The sequence below is a fragment of the Branchiostoma belcheri genome, unplaced genomic scaffold (genome assembly GCF_001625305.1).
Source record: "Branchiostoma belcheri isolate BF01 breed outbred unplaced genomic scaffold, Haploidv18h27 scaffold1, whole genome shotgun sequence".
Taxonomy (NCBI): Eukaryota; Metazoa; Chordata; class Leptocardii; order Amphioxiformes; family Branchiostomatidae; genus Branchiostoma; species Branchiostoma belcheri.
Genome location: NW_017802379.1, coordinates 8,168,540 through 8,179,450, shown reverse-complemented (window position 1 = coordinate 8,179,450; position 10,911 = coordinate 8,168,540). Strand labels below are relative to the sequence as shown.

The 10,911-nt window shown below is 41.9% G+C and overlaps 2 protein-coding genes across 2 annotated transcripts in view; both read left to right on the top strand.

Moving 5' to 3' along the window:
• The first annotated feature begins 1,070 nt into the window (after positions 1-1,070).
• On the top strand, positions 1,071-8,601 carry LOC109465463 (insulin-like growth factor-binding protein complex acid labile subunit). The gene is made up of 9 exons (XM_019762754.1): positions 1,071-1,213; positions 1,737-1,810; positions 3,723-3,915; positions 4,369-5,097; positions 5,320-5,466; positions 5,912-6,599; positions 6,860-6,969; positions 7,427-7,640; positions 7,844-8,601. The coding sequence occupies exons 1-9, from the start codon at positions 1,071-1,073 to the stop codon at positions 8,306-8,308; spliced, it is 2,763 nt and encodes a 920-aa protein (XP_019618313.1). The 3' UTR covers positions 8,309-8,601.
• Positions 8,602-10,045: 1,444 nt separating this feature from the next.
• The window catches only part of LOC109470078 (N-acetylglucosamine-6-sulfatase-like), a 10,132-nt gene continuing 9,266 nt past the window's right edge, over positions 10,046-10,911 (top strand). Inside the window, exon 1 of the mRNA XM_019768894.1 lies at positions 10,046-10,287. Within this exon, the coding sequence (XP_019624453.1) occupies positions 10,147-10,287 (141 nt within the window). The 5' untranslated portion in view covers positions 10,046-10,146. The remainder of the gene's footprint in view (positions 10,288-10,911) is intronic.

The window sequence follows — 10,911 nt, the reverse complement described above, 5'->3', positions numbered from 1 at the left end:
CGTTTTCCAATATTTTGTTTGCAACTTACGGAATGTATTTGCTCATTTTGCAACTGTTTTGTATGATTTACAGTATGGTTGAAAACTTAAAACTCGATAAAATCATGTGGCATATCCAAATTGTTCCAAATCTTAGTTTTAACCTCAGTTTATCTAAAATACGAACATGTTTGAGATATATATCTTTTCTATAATGTAAACAATAACCTGGACTGTAACATTACAATAACACTCACGGTTAATCATTGGTTTACAGCAATTGCAAGGTTCTAGCTACATGTAGAAGTCCTGATGGTGGAAAGAAGATGCCGGTGTACTCTTGTTCTAAATGACTGGAGGTTGTTGTCAGTGTTTGTAACATTTCAATCTGAAGTACTAATACTGTACTACTTAGTAACTTAAAAGGAGAAATACGTGTCCAAATGGCTTTGCTGAAACTAGCCACTTGCAAAGATGGACATATACTGTTCCTTGTATGTAATACATTAATTAGCATAGTTGTTCTTTTAAAAGGCTTTATCAGATCATATCACGTTGATTAGTCCCAAGGTACATTAACGGAAGTGATATATCTAACTCACCAATCTACAGGGTCCCTGTCGGTATATATGCAGGCGACCTCAGACTGAAGTACTCTCCTATTTAGGTTTGGGCTTATTTTTGGCGTGTTCTATAGGTTTTTAGTGGGCTTTTTTTGTACCGGTACTTTTTTTATGCCAAATGGTAACTGTCTAACGAATGGACAATTTGATACTGTCTTTGCAGTCACCGAAAGATCTGCTTGGGGATGAAGACCAAGGACGTTAGATATTAAGTAGTGCACTATAGCCTGGGTGCCAGACCCACAGCACACTAGGCTCAAAGTTATCTACAAAGTTGTGTGTAGGGAGGGGGGTAACTTTGAGCCTAGTGTGCTGTGGGTCTGGCACCCAGGCTATAGTGCAGTGCGTATTCGCTGCGGCTAGCCAAGCACTCAGGGTCACCCCTACTCGTCTCGTTGAGTGTGTTGGGTTCTGTTATACGTGCAGGTACAACAAGGATCGCAGTACGACTGAAGAGACGGAAACAACATGGCGGCCCTGAGGATAGCTCTCCTGTTGAGCTTGCTGCTTCAGGCGGAAGGCCGGAACATCTACTGCCCGGACCAGTGCGAGTGTGTGACCGTCTCACGGATTGAACCACCGTCCTGGCCGCTCAAGGTGTACATGTTCAAGTAAGTCTTCCTTACGTCGTACGATCGTCGCACGATTGCAAACCGAGGGAATTCTATCTTGGGACAGTCGCACATGTATCGTACATGTATAAAGTTCAGCTGTCATGTCACAAAAAGGCTGTTTTAGATCCTTGTCGGCTGTTGGTTCTGTCTTATGCTGTGGTCACATTTCCAAACCGGGGCCCGGCCGGGCAGTTTTATGGAACGAAAAGCACGACATAAAAGACACAGAAAAGTTTTCGATAATCATGGGCACTATTCCTGTATATTCTTGATATGAATTCATAGTTTTTCGTTCATACAGACAGCCCGTCCGGGCCCCGGTTTGGAAATGTGACATAGGCAGTATGTGGCTTACTTGAAAAGAAGTTACAGTGGAATATGTACAGAATGAATGAAAAATCCCCGCATTATGCAGGTACCTAGGTTTGAAATATTTTGCTAAATATTTTCTTTCTAAATATGTTCTTTCATTTTGTTACGATGAATTCGGCGTTACCAATATTGACGATCTCTCCGACAGGTACAGCTGGCCGGACGGAAGTAAAGCGATGGGCTGCTGGTCCAGGAAGACCATTCCTCTGCAGCTTCCTACAGGTACATGCACTGGCACGTCTGTTAGGTCTCGCGAGATTTCTCGAGAACTGGGTGACCAATCGTGGTGTCCAGAGAGATTCAGCTGAGCTTCCACGATATATTTTGAAGTATCCATAGTAATCTCCTAGCAGATGTTCCTCTGGAAAAATCGTAACTTCCATGGCCAAGAGTAGGTCCTTTTTCTTTCGTGGAAGATTTTGTATCTCATCTGTCGCTGCCTCTTCTAATAGGATTCTGGAAAGGGAATAATGATAAAGCAACGGGCTTTCTTTTGAATAGCTTTGAAACCGTTAGCTACGTGGTAATATTGGTGGTGGTAGAGCAAAGCAATGTTGTTAATTGATCAGGTCGCTGCGGTCAGTGGAGTGTATTTGGACCCTACGCAGACTACATTTCTACTCCTAATTGAAACAGGATTTACTACTTGACCAGACCCTTTTTGTGTTATTGGGGCCGGCCAATATTTGGTCACGAAAGAGGTCAGCGGAAAATAAATACATGGCGTGTAAATGAGAGAGTGTGGCCGCCTGTACACCAGGTCATCATTACATTGATTACAGTCCTGACCAGACAACCAGACGTAGCACTTACCGGTGATGACTTGCTACAGACTGGTGGTATGGGAACACTAGTAATAGTGTGAACCGCATTCCACCCTTTCTCACTGATAACTAATTCAGTTTGTACCATGTTTACCATTTTAGCTATCTCTTTTGTCTGACAGGAAATGTTAAAATGTTCGCCCAGGGGCTAGACTGCAGCATATCGAGACGGCATGGTTAGAGTTAGGCCATCAAGTTTGATTTGAATATATGGATGACATCCGCGCGCGCATGAATTTTCAGCCGTTTCAAAAAAAAAAAGAAGGTTTTCAACCATACTGTAAATCGTACAAAATCGTACAAATCGTAAAATGAACAAATATATGCCGTATATGACAATGGAAAACGATACCGATGTCGCAGAATGCCAAAATCAAACGAAAAAGACGAAAATGTAAAAAATGTCAAAAAAATGAATTTGAAGACTAGATTATTCGCCAAACCATACAATTTTGCTAGGGTCGGTCAGGAAACCGGAAACACAACATTATTTTCCCCTAGGCCATTCCATACATATAAACCACAGGAAATACCGAAGACACAGACAACAATGGACACATATTTAGAAGTGCGCAAGAAGTGATAAGGAGTTGGAATCAAAAAGCAAGGAAGTAAACATAAGCCTAGCTGGAGGCATGTAATCAAAGGAAACATCTGAGAAAAGCCGATATATTGTCATCATAACAACCTGCGTAGTATAATTTTCGGCTTAATGTAACAATCCTCCATAATACTGTAGTTACTTGTGGTACGGGGATTATATTCATAGCTCGAACTGAGGTGCAGACTGTTTAATTTGGAAATCTAATTATATCATCCATGTCCGTTGTTGAAATGAATGCAGATGAGCCTGTCATTTCTACCGGAAAAGATGCATTTTTGACAAACGATATTGGCTGATCCTTGTCCCAAAAAAAACCCTCTAGATCAAGCGAAAGAATATTAACATTGTCTCATTTTTTTAGCATTCATGGCATCTAACATGAAAATAATTATGTTTACCGAAGGAAAACATATCGTTTTGCTCTTCCTCTTCTTCTGACCTCTGACCTGGCCAATGACCTGATTTGTTGATGTCTGTCACCATGGTAACTGGTGTTGGGTTACATAATGTTGCAATCTTACAGTAGTAGGGATTTAGATTCCTTTCTGACCATATATATGAATGCATTTGAGTAAGAATTAATAGAGCAGACCATATGCGAAGGTAAACATTATGCATCATATTGCTTTGCAAATGTTACCTTTCTAGTATTAACATTGTCCTATTATAGCATCTAACATGAAGATAATTACAACATACATTTCAGACCTAAACTACCTGATTCTCCACGGAGATCGTTCCGGGACGGGAGATCCCGGGTACATGGGGGACATGCCTCTGGTGTTCTCCGTCAGGAAGAGAAGCGTCAACAACCGAGCCATCAACACCATCTTCCAGGGCGCCTTCCAGCGGCTCGGGATGTTATTTCACCTGGACATCGAGGGCAACGAGATAGACGCGTGAGTCTCTTTATAACAGCAACCAGCTGTAAAAGCTGAAAACTTATCTAATATAAGCCTGGTCAATGCAAGAAGGTGGCAACTAGCAATGGGCACCACAGTAAAGACGTGATAGTTCAAACCTGCTACTTTGGTCTGTCAAATGTCAAAACAGTTTTGACAGATACCAAAATTTATACGTTTTTATAACAACAATTATTATTTTCCAAGTTTTCCCTATCACCATGCAGAATCAATGGACTTGGAATCCGTTATTCATTTCATAGCTCTTAAAAATGTGTATACGTATTTGTATAATTTGCATTGCTTGCTTTGTTTTTATGTAATGTACTTTTTCCTTGTGGCATGAAAATAAGTCAATGGCTTGAAAGTGTCGATACATGTTGCAATAAAAACTTAAAAAAATAAAGTACAAGCCGTTTACGTCATACCGTTTGTTGCTTTTCCTCATAGAATCAACGACAACGATTTCAAGGACCTGGTCCACCTGTACATCCTGGACCTTAGCGACAACAACATCCGCAGGATTTCCCAAGATTCCTTTCGTGGCCTCTACAGCCTCCAAGTCATCGACATCTCTCGCAATTATCTGACGTCACTTCCGGTGGGTGTCTTTGAACCCGTGACCTCCATAGTCGAGCTCTATTTAGATGACAACGACATCAGTACCATCCCTCCGAATATCTTCCAACCTCTCCACAATCTTCGCTACTTCAACATTTCCAGCAATCGCCTGCGGGAGATTCCGGACGGAATGTTCTCCGGTCTCGGCTCTGTTATGGAACTGTATGCTGACGACAATGAATTCCGCCAGGTGGCGTCTCACAACCTTCGCGGACTGGAGAGGGTTGGGATCCTCTCTCTCAGGTCAAACGAGATTATGACCTTGAACGGCTCTTTGAACTCGACTGTCCGGTCCTTGACAACCGTTGATCTGTCTGTCAATCAAATATCTCTCATAGATGAAACGTTTTTCTCCGGGCTGCAGAATTTGTCTGTGTTACATCTAACGGACAACAGGATACGGGCTGTACGCGGGAACCTCTTCAAGAATCTGCCAAGCTTGAAGGACCTTAGCCTCGCCCGGAATGACATCAGCATCATCACAAGAGACACCTTCCTGGACCTGACGGCACTGCAACTCCTGGACCTGTCGCATAATCAGATTGCTTACCTTTACAAGTAAGTTATTTGTGCATGATATTACTACTAGCCTCTTAGGTTGATAGAATGAAAAAAAGCAGAAAATCGTAACATTTTGATATCAATACAGGAAACATCAATTTGTAGTTGATGCCTGTATCTTATACGCTATTGATGTTATCATTTTAGGTGGCAAATTCTCTGTTTCATTGCGTAAGGGTGAGTCCTGGCTGTACTGATATAAGTTTGACTTTGTTTCAGGAACATGTTCTTCGGAATGACCAGCCTGCACGAGCTACATCTGGAGAATAATCGCATACAGGACTTGGAAGGCGGGGCGTTCCAGCTGGGGTCCATTCTGCACATGTCCAAAGTCATGTGGCTGTACCTCAACAACAATCAAATCAGGTAGGTATTTGTAGAAAAATCAAACTATTCAGGTAAAAAAATGGACTCAACGGAATTTTCGAATGAATCAATCGGTATCCATAATTATCTTACGCAATCTGGACTTCATTGAGAGAGGTGTAAAGGATGCCATCTACATCAGGACGCCTCTAATTTCTCTCAACCGAGACGGGGGCCGATATCAACTTTCAACAACCTTTAGCCCTACTGATGACGTCACGCGTTCATAAAGTCACGTGTCCTGAGCGATTGGGTCAGATACGTGAAGAAGATTAAGTGATTCAGTACAAATTTCTAATGAGCCCATTTTTTGAGTTGGAGAAAAGTTTGATTCACAATTATATATTTTTTTCAAATCATGTTGCATGTAGCTGGATAACTTATTCAAAAGATTCCTTAATTTAAAAATCCAAGCCTACCGATTGACGTGCTTTGTTGTGTACAGGTACCTGCGGCCATCAGCTTTCTATGGTCTTCCCTACCTGAAGACCCTGGACCTCTCTTTCAACAACATCGCAATGATTCACTCAGAGGCGTTCCGAAAAATGCTGACGCTCCAGAACCTCTACCTCCAACACAACAAACTTGCCGAGATTCCCCAAATGGCTATCATGAGGCTGAAAAGCTTGGTTAGCGTCAACATGGCGGGGAACAAGATCGACAACATCGGCGGCCATGACTTCATGGGGCTGATGAACATCCGGGACATCAATCTCGAGAACAACGAGATCTCGAATATCACGAGAGTTGCGTTCTACGACCTCCACTACCTTCGGAGTCTGAATCTGCGCGGGAACGACATGAGAGAATTTGACATGAATCTTTTTGACAAACATCTCTACTTGCGGGAGTTACTTCTCGACGGGAACGACATCACGTACTTTTCTGCCTTGAATTCGCCAGTGAAGCTCTCTCGTCTGTCATTGGCGGACAATAATCTGGAAACCATGGAAACCAGCACGCTCAGCATCATGGCGTCCAGGGGGAGGCTGAATTTGGCGGGAAACCCCTGGTTCTGTGGGTGTAGTCTTCGCTGGCTCTGGTCCTTGGTGACGGCAAACGACAACTTCAATCAGCTGGTTGAAGCCGAGAAAATGACTTGTGCTGGACCTTCGTCGTTGCAACATCGAACCGTAAGTTTCTTTTTATTCCACAATGACAATTTTCCATACTTTTTCAGCCAGAAAGTTGTGAGGTAGTTATGCATATGCAACTAGACTTGCATGAAGTTGTATGTGGGTAGGTTTGAGGAAGACCGAGCTCAAGGTTGATTTTCTTGCCTCCTGGCGTCTTTCCTCCGCACTGCAGGATAATTTTTTTAAAACATTTCTCTTCTCCTTGACGTGCTATGGTCTTGATTCATACAGATTCTGACTACTGTTTATGTCTATAGATTTCCAGTCTGGACCCCGCAGACGTCAGCTGCTCCAGAGTTCTACAGAATGTGAACACACCTTCGGCTGAAGATATCTTTGAACTACCGCCAGGTGTTCCATGTGAAAGGTGATTTTTTTTATATTCCAACAGTTCATGACTAGACATGGTGACGGCACACTCAAGTTATATAGATAACATTCAGTAAGAATGTTGTTCCTGATATTTTTCAAGCAAGAATTCTTGATTCGGATTTACAAATACAAGGTCGATAAAAGTCTTAAACTTCTCCCTGCTGCATATGATAAGCAAATGGCTGCTTCAGTATGATTAAGTTCACTTTAATGTCAACGTACTTGTTAATAAGATGTATATTTTATAAATCTCTATGCGTTCAGTCAATTAATGCCCGATTTTCGAATTCAAACAGCTACCGTAGTCGTAAATTATCATTAGGACTGATGGAATGGAAATGAGACCTTTGCGGGGGTATTTTAGCATATAGTTTTCATAGTATAGTAGGCTTCTCAAATTAACCTTTTGTTTGCTTTAATTGTTTACAAAAGTTTAAATGTTTTGGTTCCAGATCAGGGAAGAAGAGTCGCTGGCCGTGGTACGCCATCATCTGGGACGTTGTACAAGACCGTCCCCGGTGTGCGGGAGCGCTCCTAGCGGAGAGGTGGGTGTTGACAGCCGCCAGCTGTGTGCAGACGAACGGTGACGTCCGGACGGACATCGTGGTCAAGATTGGCAAGCTGAGGAACCTCCATAAGGAAGACATAACGGAAAGGAAGTTCAAGGTCAGTCAGTCTTGTTATGGATCCATGAGACTATTTTAACGTTGGTATTTTTTGGCGGCGCCTCAGGGGCGGAGGCATTTCGTGTATCTAAAATTTGTCAGTCTTGTTATGGACCCATGAGACTATTTTAACGTTGGTATTTTTTGGCGGCCCCTCAGGGGCGGAGGCATTTTGTGTATCTAAAACTTGTATGCTAATTTCAGGTGGTGCAGGTGCAGGTCGACCCTGAGAATGACGCCCGTGGCCACACCCTAGCCATGATAAAAATTGACCTTGGATCAGAACAGGCCGGCCAGCCCATCTGCGTTTCCCAGCAAGTCCGAGTGGGGGCGCAAAAGAAGCTGTTCACCTCCATGTGGGGTCGCACCGAGGATCACATTGAGAAGCCAGCGCGGTTGTACGTCATGAGGCTGAGATCGTGGCCGTGTGCGGGCCAGCCCAGGAACCACATACCGACCCCGGGACAGACAGCGTGCGCGGTGAGGAACGACAAGAAGGCGCTGATCGACACGCCGGAGTTTGACGGCGTCGGGTCGCCCGTGGTCGCCAGGCAACAGAACACCTGGTACCTGTACGGCATCAAAACGGCAGACGACCACGGACTGGGCGTGTCCTATGTCAAAATAGCCGACTTCTGGAAGTGGATAGTCTTAACCGCAATAGGGTGAAAACTAAAAACAAACCAGGCTGGCAGATCATGTTATAAGAAAATCCCTAACTATGCAACTGTCTATATATACATTTGTATGTAATTGGATTATTTGGACCGTATATTCCTTTTCCTTCTATTGTGTAGTAAGAAAACCTTTGAACGCCCGCTTTTGGTTGTTTATATATTATAACGTTTTCCAAAGAACTCGTATATCACAGTTCAAGAAGGTGCAGTAAGATGCAAATGTGGTATATATACAGCACATACACACACACACACACACACACACACACACACACACACACACACACTCACACACACACACACACACACGCATTTAGTCATTGTTATATGTTTGTATGTAATGGCAAATGACAGTCTTCATCATTGTATAATATGGAGAACCTGATAAAGATATGTCATTACCTTTCTTAAAGATTGTTGTGATTAAGACCATTCCTTTAAGCAGGTAACTAAACCTTAGCTTTTGAAGACAGAAATCACTGTATATATAACCGTTCTTCATGTTTTAATTGAGGTGGGAGGTGTCTAAATATGCGATTAGCTACTTTCATACAGCTATCAACAGTTTTCAGGCTAATGCATGCGTAATATATTAGTATATCACCTACTACGACATAATGAGTATGGTTATGATGTACATTTAACCAATTGGCATCTAATGTAAATACATTTGTAACTCATCTTTTCTCTAGACATGTATTCCATATGTTACATTATTTAGTATATGGATAACAAGTACTACTGTGACAGGATTCAAAATAAACTTTATTAACAAGTCTGGAATGTTGATTAATAAATCGCTGTTATTTGATTTTTTTCTTGGAAAAGGACATTTACCTTTGAAAGTATTATATATGCATGATATAACAAGTTAGGAAAATCAGAGAGCAATGTCAGAAAGCAATCGACACGGTTCAAAAGAGACATTGTACGGCTGACTAAGGTACTGCAAGCGGAGCCTTTTGCAAGTATTAGCAACATACATTCAGCAGCTACATGAAGCAAAATTTTCTATACTTCTCATGCCCTTTCAAGTTCAATGTGACATAAAAACTACACGACTGATTTCCAACTTTATTTGATCATGACCAATAGTTTCCAAAACAGATGCGGCAAAGTTTTAAAAGTGTATAAAATGTATAACTCCGATGCGTCTGGCATTTTCAAACTTTGATCTCGAAAAGTAAAAAAAAGAAAAAAAAAAATCATCCTTGCACTAAAAATTTACTTGGTTACAATTAAACCACCCAGAGCCTATATTTATTAATTGGTAATTTTTAGTAATTGAAAAAGGACATCTGGATAATCAGGATAATCTGGGGTAATCAGGGCACCAACCTTTGACCTTTAATTAACCCGTACATGTGTCCTGATTATCCAGATACTGCGCGATATTACCAACTGTCTATCTAAACTGCAATTATAGACTTTCCTATAATCACTAACTTTGTGCCTGAATTCGAAAGAGATTTTTTTTGGTAGTGTCACAAGCTTGTGTGATTACCAGCGTGAACTGGCGTTGCGTTAAAATGAATCGAGTTTGCTATGAGTATGGGGTTTGCTTGCAGTACTTCAGTCAACCGTAGGTCGTCTCTTTTACTACACCGTGGGTCGCGCAAGGGTCGCGTTGACGGCTGCAAAACTAGTGTGAAAACAGGATTTATGAGAAGAACAGATAGCTTTTTGACTGCTCAGGACATTTTTAAGTATAATATCTACAATTGGGATGATCTATACAACCACGGTGATGTGCATTTAGCTGAATTTCGCTGCTTTTTGGATTTTTCACAATCGAAGAGTTCACTGACCTGGGGTTCAAAGGTCACGAAGATGGCGGGAGGAACAATGTTAGGTGTATGTCTTCCGGTGTTTTTGTGCTGTTGTGTCCTTGTCGTGCAAGGAACCACCGCGCCACGACCCAACATAGTCTTCATACTGACCGACGACCAAGATGTCGTACTTGAAGGAATGGTGAGGGCTGCCTTTAAAGACATTTCTTCACTTGTACATGTTGAGTGCTACAATTTTTTCTACCTCCATGGTATAACAAAATGGCATATCCGCCAGTTCAACCGGTCGGTGCAACTAGTACTAAACTACCAGTTGTTCAAATACAAAGCCACCATTTTTCAGCACGTCTTTGTCAATTCTGCTCCGAATTTGATGTCATGGGAACGACTTAATTTTTTGTTTTTAGTTGTGTTCCCAAAGTTACAATTGCATTTAATTTTAACTTTGAAATTGTCTTATATCAATGATTGGCAATGTCTATTGCTTTCCCAATGTGAACAGTAAATAAAATCCTATTGAGAGATGGCATAGGTCGCATCATTTTTCTTTTAAACAAAAAAACATGGACTATCATTACCTTCGCCAAGAAGGTTATGTTTTCAGAGGCGTTCGTGTATGTGTGTGTGTGTGTGTGTGTCTGTCAACAGCATAACTCGAGAAAGCTTAGATGGATTATCTTGATATTTGGTAGGTGGGTAGGTCTTGATGAGACCTCAAAATGATTAGATTTTGGGCCCCCTGGCGGCTTGTCATGGTACTGCAGCTGAACTTCCGGTTTTGATATCTCATGATCCAGACATGCTA

Coding starts and splice junctions, on each gene's coding strand:
- LOC109465463 (XM_019762754.1), top strand. CDS start 1,071: ATGGCGGCCCTGAGGATAGCTCTCCTGTTGAGCTTGCTGCTTCAGGCG. Junction 1,811..3,722: donor TCCTCTGCAGCTTCCTACAG/GTACATGCACTG, acceptor CATACATTTCAG/ACCTAAACTACCTGATTCTC. Junction 6,600..6,859: donor CGTCGTTGCAACATCGAACC/GTAAGTTTCTTT, acceptor TTATGTCTATAG/ATTTCCAGTCTGGACCCCGC.